This window comes from Podarcis raffonei, chromosome 15 (assembly GCF_027172205.1).
Source record: "Podarcis raffonei isolate rPodRaf1 chromosome 15, rPodRaf1.pri, whole genome shotgun sequence".
Lineage (NCBI taxonomy): Eukaryota > Metazoa > Chordata > Lepidosauria > Squamata > Lacertidae > Podarcis > Podarcis raffonei.
In genome coordinates this window covers 15,587,066-15,609,718 of record NC_070616.1, presented here as the reverse complement: position 1 = coordinate 15,609,718, position 22,653 = coordinate 15,587,066, and the positions used below count along the sequence as shown (strand labels likewise).

The following is a 22,653-nucleotide window of genomic DNA, read 5'->3' as shown; positions in this document are numbered from 1 at the left end:
CCATATCACCTGGGCTCATTATGCAGCAAAGGAAATACAATTTTGAAGTTTTCCTTACTGTGTTTTGAAAATTTTAAAAAGGTAAAGGTAAAGGGACCTCTGACCATTAGGTCCAGTCGTGGCCGACTCTGGGGTTGCAGTGCTCATCTCGCTTTATTGGCCGAGGGAGCCGGCATACAGCTTCCGGGTCATGTGGCCAGCATGACAAAGCTGCTTCTGGCGAACCAGAGTAGCGCACGGAAATGCTGTTTACCTACCCGCCGGAGCAGTACCTATTTATCTACTTGCACTTTGACGTGCTTTCGAACTGCTAGGTTGGCAGGAGCAGGGACCGAGCAATGGGAGCTCACCCCATCGCGGGGATTCGAACCGCCGACCTTCTTATCGGCAAGTCCTAGGCTCTGTGGTTTAACCCACAATGCCACCCGCGTCCCTTTTGAAAATTTTATAAACCGCTTAATAAAAAAACTAAACAGAAACTAAGCCTAGCGGCACAGGAAGCTGCTTTTTACTCAGTCTGACTGTTGGCTGCCTTGCTCAGTTCTATCTACACTAACTGGCAGCAGCTCTCCAGGATTATCAGGCAGGGGTCTATCTCCCAAGCTCTACCACTGAGCTGCAGACCTTCCCCTAAAAACAAATATTCTAGTCCTTATGGTTGAGAAGAGAGAGCTGGATTAATTAGGAAACTGCCTTATGCTAGTCAGACCATTGGCTCCTCTTGTTTAGTTTTGTCTACACTGACTGGCAGCAGCTCTCCAGGGATTCAGGCAGGAGTGTCTCCAAACCCTACCTGGAGTTGCCATTGGGGAATGAATCTGGGATGTTCTGCATGTTGCTCTGCCACTGAGTCTTCCCCAAACTGTTATGTACTGAAGTTCTCACCCTGGGCCAGCAGGGGGATACTGTAGATAGTTATGCAAATGAAGGATCGAAAGTGACATTCAGTGATTGGCTACTTACAGAAAATGGTTACTGTTGCATTCTAGTGGAGCGCTATATAAGCAGGCTGACTGAGCTCCTCAGTTCAGTTCTGTTCCAGCTTACAAATAAAGAGCTGCTTTGGAAGAATCGCTGTGTCGTCTGATATGTTCGCCCACAACTTAACACTGGCGACGAAGGTGGGATCGATGGACATCAGAGCACAGCCAGATGTAGCCATCCTCTGAACTGAGCTGAATCAACTTAACACAAACTGTGTGTGTGTGTGTGCGCGCTGTACATTTGAGACTTGCCTTGTCTCTCCTTGGCAGGCTGCGGCCTCTGGATGTCGAGTTCATGAAGGCTCTCCACCAGCGAGTCAACATTGTTCCCGTTCTAGCCAAAGCGGACACTCTCATGCCTTCTGAGGTCGAGCGAATGAAGAACAAGGTGAGGAATTGGGCGCGGGGAGGGGAGATGAGGACCTTCCTTTTTTAAAATAATAATTTTTATTGAGTTTACATTTTACTATAATCACATTCCATTACATAATCTCATAACCAAAAAGCAATGCTCAAACTGAGCTTTGACTTCCTCCCATCCCACTCTCTGGCTTTCATCACTTACATCTTAGCATTTCTATAACCACTTATTTACCTTCTTTCTTTCTTAATAAAATTTACCTCATTAAATGTAAACCAGGTCCCAATATTAACATTACAAAATATTTCAACTCAAACCTACAAACATTTTCAAATGTTTACAGTTTTCTTTCGTAGATTGTATAAATTTACTCCAGTCCTTTTCAAACAGTTCGCAGCACTGATTTCGGATCTTCCCCGTCAGCTTTGCCAATTCTGCATATTCCATCATCTTAGCCTGCCATTCTTCCATTGTTGGAAGTTCCTGCTGCTTCCATTTCTGAGCCAAAAGTATCCTTGCTGCCGTTGTAGCATGCATAAATAAATGTGCATCTTTTTTAGGAATTTCGTCTCCAATTATACCTAACAAAAACACCTCTGGTTTTTTGTTAAAAGTATATTTAAAAACCTTTTTCCTGGTGGCCCTGCCTACTTTCCCGGGCGGTGGGAAGTTCAGGAGAAGCGCCTTTGTCCCAGGATATCTGCTGTGACCTGAGATCCTCTCACGCCAGCCAGAGGAGCATCTGGAGAGCCTTGTGGCTACTATCGGGCCAAAGGGAGTCTGTCTGCTCCAGCAACCTGTTCTCACAGTGGCCAACCAGATGCAGTGGGTACTAGATCACCCTTTGGGCTCCTTCCAACTCTACGGTTCTAGGATTCTAGGAATTTGTTTACCCCATGCACACCCACTCAGTTGGTGGAACAGATGCCATGTAATACTCGTTCTGCATTTGTTGGAACCCGGATCTAGTCGTATGGCACCTACTCTTTGGAACTCCCTGCCTCTTGATATCAGGCAAAGCGCCTTCACTGCCCTCTTTTCGGCACCTGCTAAAAACATTTTTGTTTAGACAAGCCTACCAAAACGTTTAGAAAGCTGAAGCGAGTTTTAATCTGCTTTTAGAGTCTATGGTTGTTTTAACTTTTCGAATGTCTTAGATGGTTGTTGCTAGTTTTTCTTATTGGCAATTTAAATTTTTTAAAATCTTTTTTTTTTTTTTTTGTAAAGTGCTTTGAGGTTTGTTTGCTCTTTACAATCGAGCTGCGTATAAATTTTAAGTTCCTATTCTTCAGATCCGAGATGAAATTGATCAGTTTGGAATCCGCATCTACCAGTTTCCTGAATGTGATTCGGATGAAGATGAGGATTTCAAGCTTCAGGATCAAGCCCTCAAGGTGAGGGGGAGCATATATTTTGTGAAAAAATATGTGCTGAAATGCCTGTTTAAATACATTATACAGTGGTACCTCTGGTTAAGAACTTAATTCGGTCTGGAGGTCTGTTCTTAACCTGAAACTGTTCTTAACCTGAAGCACCATTTTAGCTAATAGGGCCCCCTGCTGCTGCTGCGCTGCTGCTGCGCGATTTCTGTTCTTATCCTGAAGCAAAGTTCTTAACCTGAGATAATATTTCTGGGTTAGTGGAGTCTGTAACCTGAAGCGTATATAACCTGATGTACCACTGTACATGTGTGTGTGAAAATGTAAGAACATTGAAATTCAGCTTTACATGGTGTTAAACCACTGGCCCATCTAGCTCAGTATTCTTTGCACAGACTGGCAGCAGCTACTCCAGGGTTTCAGGTTTCAGCCTTACCTGTGGATGCCGCTGGGGATTGAACCTGAGACCTTCTGCACGCCAAGCAGGTGCTCTGCCACTGAGCTACACCCCATGACCACTTAACATTCCGTTAAGGTGGAAATGGAGAGCCAGGGGTGGTGTAGCGGTTAGAGTGTTGGACTAGGACCTGAGAGAGCAGGGTTCGAATCCCACTCAGCCCTGAAGTTCACTTTGGGCCAGTCACTGCCTCTCAGATTAACCAACCTCACAAGGTTGTTGTGTAGATTAAATGAGGAGGTGCAGGAGACTCATATATGCCACCTTGAACTCCTTAAAAGTGGAATATAAATATATATATATTTAAACATGGATGGAGCAGATTTACAAATGAATGCTTTTCAAAGTGACCCAGGCCAGAAACCTCCTGAGCCATCCCTTCCCTGTTTCTGTGCTCCTAATATTTTGCAAACAGCCACTTGTGTTCTTTGCAATGCCACGAGGCCCCTGACTGCCCCTGTTCTCTTCCAGGAGAGCATCCCTTTCGCCGTCATTGGGAGCAACACGGTGGTGGAGACGAAAGGCCGGCGGATCCGTGGGAGGCTGTATCCGTGGGGCATCGTGGAAGGTAACCAACAGAGCCCTTCCTAGATTGTGCTGGTTCTGCTGTGTCTGCAAGGAAAGCCACTCATCTCGAATTTGGAGGCAAGAGGTAGCATGGCATAGTGGTTAGAGTGTCGGTCTAGGACCTGGGAGACCAAATCCCCACCACTCAGCCATGAATCTCACTAGGCAACCTTGAGCTCAGCCACTGCCTCTCAGTCTAATCTACCTCTCAGAGTTGTTGCAGGGAGAAAATGGGGGGAAGGAAAAGTATGTCCATCACCTTGAGCTCCTTGCAGGAAAAGGTGAGATATAAATGCAATCAATCAATCAATCAATCAATCAAAGTTTGACTTTCCATGATGCCTAAACTAGGCCAGAGCTCCGTCTCAAGAGAGGCAGTGTGATGTATTGATTAGAGTGTTTGGACTAGGACCTGGGAGAGACCAGGGTTCAAATCCCCACTTGACCATGGAGCTCACTGGGTGACCTTGGGCCAGTCACTTACTCTAAGTCTAACCTACCTCACAGGGTTGAGGTGAGGATAAAATGTGAAGGAGGTGAACCATGTTTGCCACCTTGAGCTTCTTCATCTGAGGCCTTTATTCATGTGCCTCCTCTATAACAGTTCCAGAGGGTGGCAACACGAGAACAGGCCTTTTCTGTGGTGGCTCCCCACTCATGGAATGTTCTCCCCTGGGAGGCTGGCCTTCATTACATACCGTATTTTTCGCACCATAGGACGCACTTTTCCCCTCCTAAAAAGCAAGGGAAAATGTGTGTGCGTCCTATGGAGCGAATGCAGGGGGGAGGCAGGCAGGAAAAGCCCCCAAGAGCTGCACACAAGCTCCGTGCGCTCTTGAGGGCTTTTCCACAGGAGGGAGAAGGGACTGACTGGCCGCATCAGTCCCTTCTCCCACCTCCCAGAAAAGCCAGGAGAAGGCGCGATCTCTTTAAAGGAGTTGCGCGGCTTCTGCCGGTTTTGCGGCATTTTTTTTCTTGATTTCCCCCCCTAAAAACTGGGTGCGCCCTATGGTGTGAAAAATACGGTATCTTTAGGCACCAGGCAAAAACATTCCTCTCATCCCTTTGTTTAGTTAGCCTGTTAAACTGTTGGTGGGCGGTTATTGTTATAGTTTGTTATTATGGTGTGCATTTTTGTGTTTTTATTGTAAATGGCCCTGTGATCTTCGGATGAAGGGCAGTATAGAAATCTTTGTAGTGGTAATTGTAATAGCAGCAGCAGCAGCAGCAGCAGCAGCAGCAACAAATTGCTTAGCGGGCCCATGCAGGAAGCAGAGCAAAGCCAGCCCAAAACTGATCACGGGCTGAATTTATGACCAGTTACAGGGGCTTGAAATAATTAATTTTGGCAGTGGGGTGTCTTACCCTTGCAAGCAGTGGGGTAGAAGTCCCAGAAAGATTTTGTCCTCTCCCCCTCCTTCCTGAGTGCTGAACTACAGGTGTTCAGAGGAATGCACGGCTTGTGTGCAGAGAAAGGAATAGCCTCAAACCATCTCCTTGCATCTCTCTGGTAACATCCAGAGGAAAAAGGCATGTGACCTGATGTGCCCCCCCCCTCTATCTGTCCCTCCTCCCCAAGTATCAGCCAATAAAGAAGAGTGGCAATGGTGGGTTGGGAGGGGCTTTAAATGATATGACATCACACCATGTCCTTTTATAATGCCTGCTCTGGCCCTGAACAATTGGATCTGGAAGCTGGAATACAGTGGTACCTTGGGTTAAGTACTTAATTCGTTCCGGAGGTCTGTTCTTAACCTGAAACTGTTCTTAACCTGAAGCACCACTTTAGCTAATGGGGCCTCCCGCTGCTGCCGCGCCACCGGTGCATGATTTCTGTTCTCATCCTGAAGCAAAGTTCTTAACCCGAGGTACTATTTCTGGGTTAGCGGAGTCTGTAACCTGAAGCGTATGTAACCTGAAGCTTATGTAACCCGAGGTACCACTGTATGCTTCAGGTTACAGACTCCACTAACCCAGAAATAGTGCTTCAGGTTAAGAACTTTGCTTCAGGATGAGAACAGAAATCGTGCTCCGGCGGCGCGGCAGCAGCAAGAGTCACCATTAGCTAAAGTGGTGCTTCAGGTTAAGAACCGTTTCAGGTTAAGTATGGACCTCCGGAACAAATTAAGTACTTAACCCAAGGTACCACTGTATAAGAAAAGCCCTCCTGGGTCCAGCACCCTGTTCTCACAGTGGCTGACCAGAAGCCTTTGTGAGAAACCCACAAGCAGGATTCAAACACAAGAGCCCTCTCCCCTCCTGCGTCTTCCAGGAAATGCTATTCAGGAGCATCATGGCTAGTAGCCACACAGTAACCAGACTTCTCCATGAATTTGTACAATCCCCCGCACCCCAACACACTTTTAAAGGCGTCTTCATTTGCACCGTTACCATGTCATGTTGTGGGGAGTTCCGCCTGCTAATGCTGCCTTCTCCTGCACAGTGGAGAACCCTCTGCACTGCGACTTTGTCAAGCTGCGGACCATGCTGGTGAGGACCCACATGCAGGACCTGAAGGACGTGACGCGGGAGACCCACTATGAGAACTACCGGGCGCAGTGCATCCAGAGCATGACCAGGATGGTGGTCAAAGAGCGGAATCGCAAGTAAGCCGTGAGCCTGTGTGTGCTTGCATGTGTTATCTGGGGCTGGCGGGATCAGGGAGTGGGGGGGCATGCCCCCCCTCTGGGACGGAGCGCGACTCCCCCTCCCCGATCTCAATAACATGCTCTTGCCCCCTCCACCCTAATAACAGGCTTCAGGCGGAGAGATGGAGAGTGCCCCCAGCTGGGGTGAGGGTGTAAGACAGAGAGAGAGAAGGATTCTGCAGGAAGGTTAGCGCTGCCTACGATTCCAAGATCATTATTTCTTCTTTTTTTATTAAAAAACCCAGAAAACACTATTGTTTTAGCCCCCGCCCCCAAAGCAGGACTTGAGTTTATTAAAACCACAACAGGCCACCATTTTGCAACTTAAATAAATTATTCACAATTGAAATCCATTGGTTTATTTGGAGCATTTTATTTTTTTTAGAAACTGCCTGCCCCCCCATTACTCTTAAAGGGTTACAAAAACAACAACAAACAAACCCAACAACTTGGGACCAGTTTACTTGCAGGATCACCTTACCCCTTATACACCCACTTGACTGCTTAAAAACGTAAAGGGTAAAGGGACCCCTGACCATTAGGTCCAGTTGTGGCCGACTCTGGGGTTACGGCGCTCATCTCGCTTTATTGGCCAAGGGAGCCGATGTACAGCTTCCGGGTCATGTGGCCAGCATGACTAAGCCATTTCTGGCGAACCAGAGCAGCGCACGGAAACGCTGTTTACCTTCCCGCCGGAGCGGTACCTATTTATCTACTTGCACTTTGACGTGCTTTCGAACTGCTAGGTTGGCAGGAGCAGGGACCGAGCAATGGGAGCTCACCCCGTCGGGGGGATTTGAACCGCCAACCTTCTGATTGGCAAGTCCTAGGCTCTGTGGTTTAACCCACAGCGCCACTTAGTTTTGCGGAAATAGCATATAATACCTGTTCCGCACTTTGGAACTCCCTGCCTCTTGACTTAGGCTGTACTCTTTGACTTTTGATGTACTCTTTCTGGTGGCCTGCTAAAAACATTTCCGTTTAGGCAAGCCTACCCAGGCACGCAGAACATTGATGTGTGCTTTATTCTGGTTTTCAGCTTATTGTTGATTTTAATTATTTTTCAATAGCTCTTTTTAACCGCTGATGTTTTTATTGTTTTAATTCTTTCTGTAAACCGGGTGTGATGTCTTGCTTTGTTTTGCAATCAAGGGATGTATAAATCTTATGAACCAACTAGATAAGAGATCAACCTCAATAACAGGCCCTGTCCTCAGGCTGAGTACCCTAAAAGTGATCAAGGGTAGAGAGGTCTCTCTCTGTAAGAAGGAGGGATCAGTAACCATTCCGCTAGGGCAACCCCTGCTAAGCTGCTTCCCTCCAGATGTTTTCTTTTATGGGAGTTTCCAGCAGCTGGTATTCAGAAGCATCACTGCCTCCAACCGTGAAGGCAGAGCACAGCCATTGTGACTAGTAGCCTTCAGTAGCCCTTTTCTCCTCCATTCATTTGTCTAACCCTCTCTTAAAGCCATCATGGTTGGTGGCCATCACTGCCTCCTGTGAGAGGGAGTTCCACAGGCTATGGGCTGCGTGAGTTTTAGTCCAGAACATCTGGGCGGTTCCAGGTTGGAGGTGGTCATCCCAGGGACTCACCAGCATGAGTTTGCTTTGGTTAATTCCAACCAGTAGATTGAATTCCAGCTCCCCCTAGTGGCTTTCTCTGCTTCTTTGGTCTGTAGCCTGTCAGTCTCTGAAGCTCATATGCCCACCCTCTCCCTTCTGTTCCAGAAGCATGTACGGCCCACCTACCTTGCTGCTACCCAAGTCCTCCCTCAGCTCCTTTAATGCCTTCTTTTCCACATCCCTCTTTCTCTCAGATCTTGCCCCGTCCTTTCGTGATTCCCTGATCTCCACGCTTCTTAGCCCACAACCCTTTTCCTTCCCTCGGGCTGCTAGCTTCTTACCCCGTTCTGGATCTCCTCTGCTCTTAGCCGCTGTCCTCTTCTGCCCCCTTCCAGCCAACCATGCGCTGCTTGCATTCGATCCCCAACTAAACTGACCTCTCACTTTCTCAACGAGAGTTGCAGTTTGCCAACATTCCATGACTGCCCTTTTGCTCCCTGGAGTTGGAATTCTTGTCACTCGGCCAAAGGACAGGGGAACACACACACACCACAGAAAGAGGTGTACCTAGGGGTTGGCAAAGCCAGACCCCACCAGCAACGTAGACCAAACAAGTGGGGGGTGGCAAAAATCACCTACCAGACTAGGGAGTGTATGGCGTGTGTGGTCACACACCCATCGCTGTCACGGCGAGATCATTTCCAGGAGAAGCCTCCTGTCCATCTTGCACTGTGGCACGAAGGCATGCAATTTTTTTCCTCCCTTCTGCTTTGAGTACTTGGGCTGTGTAAAATGTAGTACAGTTGTACCTCAGTTCTTGAACGTATTCCATTCCGGAAGACCGTTCAGCTTCTGAAACGTTTGAAAACTGAGGCGCAAAGTGCAAGTTCAATTGCAGAAATTGAAAAACACGCAGCATAAGCCATTTGACTTCTGAGGCACGTTCGAAAATGGAAGCAATTCCGGGCTTTTGGCGTTCGAAAACTGAAACGTTTGGCTTCTGAGATGCTCGAAAACCGAGGCACCACTGTAATTTCTAATGTGGCAATTGCAGTAAAGTGGTATTTTTTTTTCCTATGGGGGTTGCTGATACAACTGCTTGCCAAGGGCCCAGGGGACACTGAGTACGCCTCTACGTGCATCACACCCAAACCATAAGCTCTGCCTCCACAACCCATGGTTTGGCCTTTCAGTTGTCTGGGGTGTTATTCTGCACTCCCCTCACTCTGTGTCGGCATCTTTAGCCATGAGCCCCCCACAAAATATCAAGGGGCAAGACCAACATAATGGGAAACATAGAATTGTAGAGTCGGAAGGGACCCCAGGGGTCATCTAGCCCAACCCCCTGCAATGTCTCAGCCGCCTTCTGCCTTGGTTTCCCTGATGGTGAATCTAAGCCTAGTGTTTCAATTCCCTTGTTCTGCTTGCCGCCATCTTTTTGGGGGAACCAAGGAGGGACTCCTCATCTTTGAGACTCTGCTGCAGCGACTGTTCTATGGAGTGAGCGACCGAGGTCCCCTTTCCCGGCCGAAGATCCGCGCGGCGTTTCCCACCCGCCCGCCCCCCGGGGCTGCGCCACCAACCTCCTCCTCCTCTCTCTCTCTTTCTCTCTCTCCTGGAGACCTGTGTTTTGTCTGGCATCCGTGCATTTTTACATAAATTATTTTCTTTCTAACCCATTCTTGTCTCGGACCCTTGCCTTGTGTCTGTGGGAAAGCAAAATGTGGGTTTTTTGGGGGGGAGGAGTGCACCCCCCATTTGGCATGACACTATTGACCCCAAAGGGCCATGCGGCCTTGTGCCCCACACCTGGCAAAGGGGTGATGTTGTTGTGAGCATAAATAGCCATGCTTGCATCTGGGGAGGGGATGAGAGGGGGATTGAGGGAGGAGTTGTTCCTTAACAGGAGAGAAAACAACAATATAGGATGTGGTTTGGGGTCAGCTCTGTTGAAGTGGACGGGAGCTTCACAAGCAAGGGAGAATTTGGCCGTAAAGACATCCAAGGAAGGTCACTGCTGTTGGGTGAGCCCAGCTTTGCCTCTGGCCCCGCCCACTTTCTGCCTTTGGCCCCGCCCACCTCTGCCACACAGCTGCAGAAGGTTGTCAGTGCAGGCTGTCAATCATGTGATGTCGCAATGATGTCAAGTCAGAGCCAGCTCACCTGTTAGGCAGGGTAAAGCCTCTGCCTCAGGCAGCAGAAGCCCTCAGGCGGCATGCCCTGCCTGCTTCCCACCCCCACCCCCCAACGACAGAGAAGCAATACCATCAACTTGGGACAAGATGGTGTCCATTTGGTTGAGATCTTGCCCAAAATCAGCACAATCTTGTCCAAAATCAGTGCTGGAAGTGGTGATGCTTCTCCACCAGTGGTGAATGTGGCGGGCCCCTTCGTCAGGCAATGATTGCAGGGACTTCAAAGCACCTTCCAGGGCTTGGAATGTGCTTTGAAGGCCCGCTAATTGGCTGAGGCTGGATGCCATGGGATTGTAGGGTTGGAAGGGACACCGCCCCCGGAGTCACCTAAAGAATCCCTGACAGATGGCCATCCAAACTCTGCTGAAAAGTCATCACGTGACAGCCCTTTAAATGTAGGGCATGGCTTCCGGGCAACGGCCTCGTGGGTCAAACAGGGACCCTTGTTAGGCCCAATTTGCCTCATGGGTTGGAGGTTTCCCACCCCTGAAGTAGATTCTCACCCAGCAAGGGTTGGCAAAGGAGATTCTTGAGTGTCGTATTGCCATCACTGGACAACTGCAGAAGTCATAGCACAAGGATGGGGGGTGCGTGGGAAATGGGGAAGCCTGTGTCATGGATTTGCCCTCCACCTCACTAAGTCTGCTGTGTGGAGGAATGGGGGCATTGATACACTGCACAACCTGGCTTTTGACGGAGTGCATCAGAACAGGATCATAGAATTGTAGACTTGGAAGGGACCCCCAAGGGTCATCTAGCCCAACCCCCTTCAGTGCTGGAATCACAGCTAAATAATCTTTGGCAGATGGCTGCCCACAGCCCACTCCTCATTCCTCAAGGCCATGTGCCATGTTCTTCTTTCACACCACTTCAGTTACTCTCCAGAGCATTGGAGAGTTTGGTTGGGGGATCAGGAACTGCGCTGAACTTGCAGGTCAGCCTTGAAATGTTCAGAGGGTCTAGACAAGGCATAGGCAAACTCCAGCCCTCCAGATGTTTTGAGACTACAATTCCCATCATCCCTGACCACTGGTCCTGTTAGCTAGGGATGATGGGAATTGTAGTTCCAAAACATCTGGAGGGCCGGAGTTTGCCTATGCCTGGTCTAGACTGTCACCAGATCCAGATGACTCTACGAAGCAGCACTGCATTTATTTATTTCAATTATCGCATTTATGCCTCAAGGAGCTCATGGTGATGTACATGGTTCTCCTCCTCATATGATCTGCACAACAATCTTGTGAGGTAGTCTAGTCTGAGAGAAGACAGAGAATGGCCCAAGGTCACCCAGTGAACTTTTTGGCCAAGTAGGGATTTGAATCCTGGTCTCTCCCAGGTCCGAGTCTGACTCCCCAACCACTGCACACACTGGCCCTCTTATAGCATCAGTATCCTTTATGGTGGTTGGCCAAGGTGCTCTGGGTCATCCCATGTCTTCTGCTGCTACCCTAAGAACCCTTTAGGGTGGGGACAAAGCAGGATCGTGGTACTACATTCAGAGGCGAGAGGGAGTAGGAAGGGGCCTGTGGATGGAACATAGACTCACAGAATGACAGAGTTGGAAGGGACACACCCCAAGGCTCATTAAAACCCGGGAAACGCATCTCTCAGCAGGCTTGACACAGCACAGGGTTCCCACATGAACCGAGAACCAGTGCTTCTCCAAAGACCATTGTGCATGATGGTACCTCTGGGGATGTGCCCTGACTTTTTGATGCGTCTCCCCATCACAGGAGCTTGTGACTGGGGGTGGGGTAGAAAAGTTGGAGAGAAATTGGATGGGAGGGACACATATGCTTGGGAATGTCACGAGCCCCTGCTGACATTAAAAAAAAATAAAAATGGTATATTTTCACAAGCATATAGTGTACAAAATAACCATCTGCCTGCATACCCCATTAATCCCCCTCTTCCAAATCCACTAATCTGCCTTTGCAACAACATCTCTGCCCTTTGGCCACTTATCAAGCCATGGAAATATTATATAGAAAGCTTCTATTGAGACAGATGCACCCAGAGCGTCTGCAGAGACTTTCAGAGAGGAAGCCTCTCCCAGCCCTGCTTGGAGAAACCAATTTGGCGGCCTGAACCTGGGACCTACTGAATGCCAAGCCAGGTGTCGTCCTTTGCAGAAGACAGTCCCTTTTTTGGACTTAGACTGCCCCACCAAAGAAAAAGCAGGATGGGGTGTCTGTAGCTGCACACCCACCGTGAGCTTCTCGTCAGCAGAACGTATCCTGTGCTTCCATCTTTTGAAAGCCACCTATCAGAACCTTAGAAGACCCACCTAGTCAAGCATCCTGTCTACACAGTGGCCACAACAACTCTCCCCATGGCAAACTGCCTCTGCCAGCGGAGGGAGAACTGGTAGCCATGACTGATAGCTTCCTTCTCCTCCATGAATCTGCCTAGTCCTCTTCTAAAGCCATCCAAGCTGGTGGCCATTGCTACATCTTGTGGGGGCGAGTTCCACAGTTCAACTTGACCCACAGATGCTCAGCGACCTGGCTGGGCTTGCAGACCAGGATCCCTGACCATTGGTCATGCTGACTGGGGCTGATGGCAGACATGGACTGAGGGGAGCGAAACCGCTTTGGGGGGGGGAGGCGCCACAACTATTATTTAGAATGGAGAGCACATGGCGAAGGGGCGCCGAATTTTGGCAATGCACAGGACACCGCTGGAATTTGAGAGCCCCAAGGTCTGCTGCTGCTGTTGGGCGTTGTAGCCCAGCCAGAACTGGGTGGGGGGAAACCTGTTGTATCTCTAGATGCTCCTTAAGAACATCCTTTGTTGGAGCAGACCGACAGAGGAGGAAAGTCCTTCTTTGCAAGAGCCCCAAGACTCTGGAGTGAGTTCCCAGAGGAGGTTCAACACTCTGGTTCGCTGTGGAGGCTCAGAAAGTCCTACTTATTTAGGTAAGCTTTGCGGGTGAAGAGCGATTTGAGAGCAACACTTTCCCTAAGAGCCTGACGCTGGGCTTCCCCCTCCCCTCCTCAAAAGTGTTACTCTTCATTTTAATTGTTGGATGACTGTGACAGCCTTGTAGGATAGCAGTTAAGTGAGTAAATTTAAGGACCTCAGTGTGGGGTGGAGAAGAGCCAGTTGTTTAGGCATCTCTGAACAGCTGTGTCTTGCAGAGTCGGGGTGGTGGTGGTGGGTGCAAACACGTCTCTGCTGCTTTTGGCCTTGATGCTTCTCTCTCTCTCTCTCTCTCTTTAAAATAAATAAATAGCAAACTGACAAGAGAAAGTGGGACAGATTTCCCCATTCCGGCCATCCCCTCAACACCAGATGTGGAGACGGAGAAGCTGATCCGGGAGAAGGACGACGAGGTGAGTGGCATGGCGGTTACCTGCAGGTCAGATGAGAGCATAGCTGTCAACGTTTCCCTTTTTTAAAAGGGAAATTCCCTTATTCCGAATAGGATTCCTCGCAAGAAAAGGGAAAAGTTGACAGCTATGGATGAGCGCGAAAGAGATGGGAGCCCAGCAGGGCTGGGAAGTGCCCCAAACAGACCAAGAACTCGTGGCTGCAGGAGGCAGTGGGGGCCACCAACTTTGCGAATCACACAATAGATGGAGAGGGCTGCCCTCAGTCGGAAGCAGCAGCAATGCCTCTGAATAGCAGTTGGTGGAGACCACAAGAGGGAAGAGAGCTCTTGCACTCAAGCCCTCCTTGAGGGTTCCCCTTTGACCCCTGCGGGTCCCACCTGTTAGCCTGCAGCGCCCCATCACTTAGTGGTAGCTCTTTCAACTGAGCTCATTCTTTTGGGATGCTAGACACTTAAGCGGCCACCTAAAGTCACAAACTTGTCCACTAGTTTAGCAACCTCCTGCCTTAGATTGCAACCCTCACTGGGTACAGGACCCCAAGAATTGGAAGGGTCTCAGGGCATCATCCAGACTGACCCCGCCAAACCCTTGACAGTATGAGTGATTCCAGATTTAATGAGTGATGCCAAACCCTTGACAGTATGAGTGATTCCTTTAACAGTATGAGTGATTCCTATATATGAATTTGCTAACCACCAAAATAAATTGGCATGTCTTCCTCTAAATCCCAAGGTGGAGTTTTTTCCTTGTGGCTTATCCACGTCAGAGGGAACAGAGCCACAATTTAAAAGACCCAGGCCCAGTATCAAGGGGGGTGCATAATGTTTGTGCCTTGCAACCCAGGTCTGATTCCCTCCCCCCTTTTCAGTTACGCCGAATGCAGGACATGTTGCAGAAAATCCAGCGGCAGATGGAAGATGCCCACTAGCCCCCGACCCCTCAGATCCTGCAAAAACACCTTTGCTCCTTGCGCCCCCCAGAGACACAAAATGTTTACATCTCAGCTGCTCCATCTGCCCTTCCCCAGCGCTTGGCCCTGACGATGCACCTTGCACCTTAAGCTAACGGTCATCTGATGCAATGATCATCGCCTTATAACCGACACTCCGCCCTGCTTCTAGATCGGATTTCCTAAGGAACGAGGAGCTCATCCAGGCGCCAAATATTCTGCCTGCGATTCTCCAGCATGTGAGAATGTTCTGCCTCTTGCTCTCCTGCCTGACCTGAACCCTTTGGCAGCCGTCGCGATAATGATTTGGGTGCAATTCAAGTGCAATTCAAATACCTCCTTTTCCAGCTGCAGAAGGATTCAGCAAACACAGATTTTTTGCTCCTTGCTGATGGCAATGTGTGTCTTCGGATCATTTGCCCAGCAAATCCCACCATGGCAACCTTAGCTTTTGCCTCTGACTAGGTACCAGATTTTTTCTTTTTAATATGAGTCATTTCTCTGATCAAACACACCCTCTGCCCTCTCTGTTGCTGAAAACATGTGACAGGACACTTTATAGGTGAAATTACAAATTCGAAACCCAGATGCATTATCAAACTGCCTGTTTGAGAGATCAAATTTTATTTATTTCATAAAATTTATACACCGCTTGATTGTAAAAAAAAACCCAATCACCCTCAAAGCGATTTACCAAAAAGATAGAACAATGAAATTATCAATAAGAAGTGACATTGATAATTTAAGACTTTAGGAAAGTTAAAGTAACAGTAGATGTTGCTGTGATAAAAGTTTTTAAAAGGGCAGAATGGATATTATGTGGCACCTGGATCAGCGCCAGTTCTGCTGATTGAAGCAGTCAAGTGGGCATAAAGGGGTAAGGGGTTGTTTTAAAAATTTACTTTTTTTTTTGCTCCTCTTAATATTTTTTAAGTTAATCTGAAAGACTATGGGTGTCAACTGGTGCAAGGTCTCCAATTAAAATGAATGGGAGTTCAGTATCTTTTTGCACCCAAGAAATCCTTGGTGGCTTTGTTCCTATGAATACGAAATACCGTATTTTTTGCACCATAACACTCACTTTTTTCCTCCTAGAAAGTAAGGGGAAATGTCTGTGCGTGTTATGGAGGGAATGCCTACGGGTGGCATGCCTACGGATTTTCCTCCTCTAAAAACTACGTGCGTGTTATGGTCGGGTGCGTGTTATAGAGCGAAAAATACGGTGCATTTATTTTATATCCGGTTTTTTTGGGGGGGGCAAAAAACCCAGCAACCCTCCCAGCCCCCATAATTGAGAAATGCTCAAAACAAAACACGGAATTAAAATAATATTTTAAATTTTTTTTGCAAGTTAATTTTATTAAGGACAATTGGCCTGAGAAATTTACTTCCTCGTGTCATAAGGGTTTCTGGCGCAAACTAGGAGAGCATCAGGGTGTGTTTTCTTGCTCAGTCAAATAAACCCGAACTGGAGCCAAATCGCAGAATGAACCTCTACTCTGTGGCCTAATTTGCTCAGAAATCTTCCAATGCGTCTATAAACTTGAGCGACGCCTTTTTCAGAGGCTGCTTCTGCATGCTGCGGGCATCCCTCGGAGCCGTGTTTGTGAGCCTGCTGCAAACCCCCATCTCTGCTGAGCACCCATGCGCCATGCTAAGCTTGAAGAGATCGAGTCAGCGAGCCAAGCTGCACAATACCCCGTCTCCAAACCGTACATTCACTGTTCATGTGTAAAAAGGGACTGGTGGTGAGAGATGGACTCAGGGGGCAGAGAGGTGCTGTCAAAGCCACCAGCTCCTCTGCACAGCCTTCTCCCTGGGGTTGTCGGAACGGACCGTTGGAGAGACACCGGAATCCAAGCCCATTCCTTGTGGAAGGTGGGGCAGATCTTCTGTTTCAAGAAGTGGCCTCCATGGGGAACGATCTGGAGAAGCAGCAGCACAAACCCTGGTCTGGACGCACCCTCACAATGTCTGCTTGCTTGGAGCCTGCATGCACAGCTCAGTGTGGATGGGCCTACTAAAATATCTAGGCCCCCTTTTTTTACATTAAATCAATGAGCCACCCCTACCTTTGCTTCTTCTCTCTCCATCAACCACAGAGAAGGAAGAGACATGAGCAGGTGGGCGGATGCTCCAGGCACCTGTAGGTGCCAAATATTGGGAGCCCCTGTGCAGCCAAAGAATTGGGAGAACCTCACTTCACATTGGAATAAGGAACATTGAACATGCTCTGCCAGAGGCCCCTACAGGAAAACGCTGGGCAAAAGAGGATTGCAAAGACCCCCTCATATTACCAGCATCTGGTCATCTGGAATAGGCTTCATCTGGCAGTGAAGGCTCTATTCCTTGTTCTCATCAGAGATACCTGCTAGTTTCCGTGGTGGCGATGCCTGAATTCTCTTTGTTTTAAGCTGCCTGCATAATTGGCTGTAGCAACATCTGGAGTTGAGCCCAAATTCAGCCAGGGACTCCGAAACCCCAGCCTGAGAGCTCAAAGAACCGTCACAATGGTCACCTTGTGCAGAAGGCTCTGCATGGGGAAAGCCCGTAAGACGCTGTGTCTCACAACCACCGCAGCCCTGAATTTTAGGCCGCTTTTGCGTCAAGCCACCAAACACAATAGAACAGGTTGCCAACTAACCAGGGAAGAAGCCACCCCAGCCTGCTCCTGTGCCTTCAACAGCACCTTGATTTGCACAAACCGGCAGCTAATGCTTTTCATGGCGTGGCAGGAAAATCCTCCCTCCAACCCAAGTCCCATGTCTGCAGATTGACCTGCTATTAATGCACAGGAGAGCAGGGGCTGGTTGAAAAGTTGGCAACCCTAGCATAAGCTCAGCTTCAAAATACTCCCTTTTTACTCCTTAGGTTTCTTACTGCCTTCTTGTTATTCCTTTATTGTTTGATATATTTATTATTGTTGTCAATTATGGTTTACTGTTGATAATTAATTATTATTTCCCGCCATCAGCCAGGAAGAGAAAAGTTACATTTCCACATGTTCCTCTGCATGAGATGTTGGCAAAATGCCTGCTTTTTCCAAGTCACTCAGTTTTAGATATTATTATTATTATTATTATTATTATTATTATTATTATTATTATTATTATTATTGCAATTGGAGTGGTGGAGCATTGACAAAGCTCTTTGGAAAACCGATTTGCTTTTGAGATGGCAGACCTTCTGTGGAGAGGTGACCCTCAGCCCCAGATCTACAAACTCACACCTTTGTAGCATAGAATCTCAGAACAAAAGAATCCCTGGCTGTCAACCTCTGTTGAAAAACCTCTGAGGAAAAATAGTCCACCACATTGTCTAGGGTGGGGGGCACCAGGTTGGCAAAGGATGCCTTAATTCCCCCTGCCTCAACCTCTTATTTTGGGGAGCTGTGAAGGAGGTTTGCGTTGGGGTGGAGAGGAATGATTGTTTATGGTTTTGCTTCTTTATTTTCCAAAACTTGCTATTTTCTTACCAAAAACAGAGAGGGTCTATATCTTTGCACGGTCGTACCAAGAAAAGAGAAGGAAAGCTTTATTTATTTAAAAGCTGTAAAAAACACACAAAAATTATAGGTTTATACATTCAAATCGCTCCAGTCGAAATATTTTTTATCCTGCTAATAAATGTAGCTGATTTCCATGAGTTTATTGGGGCCTCCTCCTGATTTGGGTTTGAAGCGTAGGTCCGTGTACTGCTGCGATAACTCAGTTGGACTCTCAGTGTTGTGGGTTTGAGCCCCATGTTGGGCAGAATATTCCTGCATTGCAGGGGGGTTGGACTAGATGACCCTTGTGGTCCCTTCCAAATCTACGATTCTGTGATTCTTTGAATGCAGCGTAAGGAGTCAGCATGTGGACTGCATTGCTCTGTGGCAATATCACAACGCCAATATACAAATATACAGTGCAATCGTGATTGGAATACCGCACGCAGTTCTGGTCGCCTCACCTCAGAAAGGAGATTGCAGAATTGGAAAAGGTTCAGAACAGGACAATGAAGAGGGTCAAGGGGATGGAGTTGACTCTCCTATGAGGAATGGTTGCAGTGTTTGGGTTTGTTTTTTACTTTAGAGAAATAGATATTTATCTCTCTCCCTCTCTTGTAACACTAAAACCTGGATCTGAATGTTGGATGACTAAGAACACATAAAAGAAAGTACTTCTTCACGCAGTGTCTAAACTGTGGAACTCACTGCTGCAGGAAGCCGTCGTGTCTGCCAACTTGCAAGGCTTTCATAGCAGATTAGACAAATTCATGGAGGGACAGTGGATACTAGCTGTGCTTCCGAATACCCATGGGGCTTCTAAATACCTGTTTGCTTATGTTATCATAATGAGAGAGAGACACACTTGCAGGGAAGGCTGAGTTTCTGAAGCCCTGCATGACAGCCACTCTTTTTCTCCCCTTTCCCTCCAAAAAGCCCCTGGTTTTGAGCAGTGCCATCACAAGGTTGGCAGCAGCACATGGACAAGAAAGTGTGTCCTTAACTGGCTGGACTCCAGAAGGTTGGAGGAGGGACTCCATAAGCAAAGCAGACACCACCACTGCCGAGTAGAATCATAGAATCATAGAGTTGGAAGAGACCACAAGGGCCATCGAGTCCAACCCCCTGCCAAGCAGGAAACACCATCAGAGCACTCCTGACATATGGTTGTCAAGCCTCTGCTTAAAGACCTCCAAAGAAGGAGACTCCACCACACTCCTTGGCAGCAAATTCCACTGTCAAACAGCTCTTACTGTCAGGAAGTTCTTCCTAATGTTTAGGTGGAATCTTCTTTCCTGCAGTTTGGATCCATTGCTCCGTGTCCGCTTCTCTGGAGCAGCAGAAAACAACCTTTCTCCCTCCTCTATGTGACATCCTTTTATATATTTGAACATGGCTATCATATCACCCCTTAACCTCCTCTTCTCCAGGCTAAACATGCCCAGCTCCCTTAGCCGTTCCTCATAAGGCATCGTTTCCAGGCCTTTGACCATTTTGGTTGCCCTCCTCTGGACACGTTCCAGTTTCTCAGTGTCCTCCTTGAACTGTGGCGCCCAGAACTGGACACAGTACTCCAGGTGAGGTCTGACCAGAGCAGAATACAGTGGCACTATTACTTCCCTTGATCTAGATGCTATACTCCTATTGATGCAGCCCAGAATTGCATTGGCTTTTTTAGCTCCATGTAGCTCCCATTTGGGGGTGGTTAGCCCTGGCCTCCTCCAGAGGGCATTTCATAGAATCCAATACATGTAGAGTTGGAAGGGATCCCCAGAGGTCGTCTAGTCCAACCCCCTGCGATGCACATATCACAGCCAAAGAATCCCTGACAGATGACCATCCAACTTCTGCTTCAAAACCTCCAATGAAGGAGCGGCCCGTCAGTTTCCGTCTGTTCCACAGTCAAACAGCTCTTGTCGTCAGAAAGTTCTTCCTGTTTTAAGTCAGAATCTCTTGCCATTTGAATCCATTGGTTTGGGTCCTCCACTCAGGAGCAGCAAAAAACAAGGGAGCTCCATCGTCTACCTGCTTTGAATGCAGAAGGTTCCAGGTTCAGTTTCCAGCAGCATCTCCCTGTAGGACTGGAATGTCCCCTGCCTGAAACCCTGGACAGCTGCTGCCAGCCAGTGTAGGTGATACTGTTAGCTGGATGGACCAATGGTCTGAGTCAGTACATGACAACTTCCTCTATCCCCCTTGCCCTCCAAGGAAACAACAGGAAACTGGAGTGTGGGGTGGAAATATCTTTTTTATTAATTCCACGTGATTTAATTCACATCCCTGTTTTGCAAATCCTCCGCCTCCCCTCCGGAGACGGCATCTAGGTTCACTTCCGGGTCAAAGTGCATACAGATGCTTCACAGTCTATTTTTTTTAAAAAAAAATCTCGCGTGCTCTTTCTTCCCCACCCACCCAATGACTCCCCAAATTAATACTTCCCCGTAGGCGAAACTGAGGCAGAGTGAAAACATGGCAAAACTCCAAAAAGCGCCAAGGGCAGCTGTATATGAAAAAATAATACAAACTCTTCTCTTCAACTATGTTACAGAAAAAATAACCTGAATGTGGTGGGGGGAGGGGGGAGGAGGGGGCCTCAGACGTACCGCGCAGAAGCACCCCTCCCCAAAATGCAGAAGGCGGTGTGGAAGATCCCCCCCCCCAGCGTGGAAAAACTCCTTCATGCTGGGCCTAACCCTTCAGCAACCAGGGAGTTTAAAAGCACCTAGAGGGATGGCATGGCATGGAGAAATCAATGCAAGACAAGGGGCCAGGATCCGACCAGCCCCACTAGCTGGCAAAAGTAGGGTGGGGCGGGGCTGGAGGTGGCTGGCCCAGGCCCCTTCACAAACAACAGAATGCGGGTGGAGAGGTCCAGAGAACAAAGATAGCAGCAAGGGGCTCAGGAGCCCCAAATGGGAGATCAGGATTGACTTGGGACACAAGGGGTGCACTCTGCACGGGCCCCGTGGAAATGCAACACTTCCCAGTTCGTTTGAAGGAGACCCCCACGGCAGAGGAGGCCACAGCCCTGAGTCACCCTGGCTCTGATGCCCCACACTCTCGCAAGCTTGCCTTCCTCCCAGATGTCGCAGGAAGGGACCCAATCAGGTCAACACAGACAGGATCAGGAATGATCCAAGTGGAGACCAGCGGCAGCGAGCGACTCAGTGACAATGCCAGTTTGCAAATAGTTTTTTCATTAAAATTCACCAGCATCTTAGTCCGAATATCTCATAATATGCTTTTTTAATACCATTTTTCCTAGTACAGTGGTATCTTGGTTCCCAAATGGCTTAGTTGTTGAACAAATCGGCTCCTGAACGCCGCAAACCCAGACGTAAGTGTTCTGGTTTGCGAACGTTTTTCGGAAGCCGAACATCCGAAGCGGCTTCCGATTGAGTGCAGGAAGCTCCTGCAGCCAGTCAGAAGCCGCGCCTTGGTTTTTGAACAGTTTCGGGAGTCGAATGGACTCCCGGAACGGATTAAGTTCGAGAACCAAGGTACCACTGTATGCATCTTTTTGCCGCTTATCGACTCCTAGAATGGTAGATTTGGGAGGAGTCACAGCTAGATTGCAATTCTATGATTCTTCTCCATCTTCTCCAAGGTGCTCCTAAAAGAAAGGAGAAGAAGCAGGCCAGGAGGCCTTGAGGCCTAGCAGTGGGCCCCTTGCAAGAGTGTGGGCTCTCAAGAGATGCCCAATGATGCCAGTTCTACCTCCTCCGGGCCCAGCTCTGCTCCACTCCTAAGCTGTGGGGTCCCCCCTCAGACCTGAAAAGCATTTCCGGAGGATGCAAGCCTGTGTGCCCAAAGCTCTCCGTGGGAAAAAGAGAAGTGGGCCGATGTCGCAAATAACTCCCCGCAGCACGACAGAATCCCCACCAGCAGAACAGCAGCTTGGCGTGGAAGGGCGAGGCAGAGCAGAGAAGCGGCTGGAGGGGAGGGGTCAAGCGCATCATGCCACCCCACAATGCACACCGAGAGCACTTCTCCAAATACCCACAACTAAGGGGCGACAACAGGTCCTCCACCAGCAGGGTTAGGAGACTGTCTAAGGGCATACGGACAGACAGACACACACATCTGGGCACAGAGAGATACGGACACCACACGGGCTCTGGGCAGCGCACAAGCAATGCCTTGAATGTTGCGCGTCACAGGTGCGAGTCCTGCGTCCCCGCGAAAGTGACCCACACACAGAGAACAAATGAAAGGGGGGCGGGCAGAGAACCAGGGGACGACAAAAACCTGAAGGCACCGCTTTGCAGGAGTGGGAGACTCTGCCCAAGGCAGGGAGCGAAGAGAGCCTGTTTGCGGGGCGCTGGAATGAGGCACCCCAGAGATTCTCCACCCCCAAAAGAAAACCACACACACACACACAATGCTAGCTTGTGGAGCAATAGCCAGCCGGTAACAGGAAGGAACGTGCTCAGTGGGGTGTTCCAAGACTTTTCGCAGCCACAAAGCGTGCCAGGCAGAAGTTGGGGGCAGTGTGGGGCAAGGGGGCGCCCCCCTTTCCCTTACAGGGTTTTTGTCCAGGTGCCTCTCCATAGACAAGGGTATTTACAAGAGCTTCAAGGTGCCCCTTCCGACGACTGTGCATGCCAGGCACAGATCCCACCCAGCCCACCCCCAGGGAAAGAAGCAGGGAGAACCAGCTCCCAGCCACGCAGGGCGCCACGGATGGACGTGGCCTCTTTGGACCCAGAGACCGGCTCCGGCCGGGGGG

At 48.8% G+C, this 22,653-nt stretch overlaps 1 protein-coding gene across 4 annotated transcripts in view; it reads left to right on the top strand.

The window, feature by feature from the left end:
• The window catches only part of SEPTIN4 (septin 4), a 32,946-nt gene extending 18,059 nt beyond the window's left edge, over positions 1-14,887 (top strand). For 3 of the 4 annotated variants that reach the window (XM_053366961.1, XM_053366960.1, XM_053366958.1), the window contains exons 7-12: positions 1,254-1,371; positions 2,637-2,738; positions 3,652-3,748; positions 6,191-6,353; positions 13,389-13,488; positions 14,357-14,887. In XM_053366961.1, the coding sequence (XP_053222936.1) occupies positions 1,254-1,371; positions 2,637-2,738; positions 3,652-3,748; positions 6,191-6,353; positions 13,389-13,488; positions 14,357-14,416 (640 nt within the window). In that variant the 3' untranslated portion in view covers positions 14,417-14,887. Of the gene's footprint in view, positions 1-1,253; positions 1,372-2,636; positions 2,739-3,651; positions 3,749-6,190; positions 6,354-6,502; positions 6,778-13,388; positions 13,489-14,356 lie in introns of those variants that run through there. The other variant, XM_053366959.1, reaches the window with a different exon arrangement.
• The last annotated feature ends 7,766 nt before the right edge of the window (positions 14,888-22,653 follow it).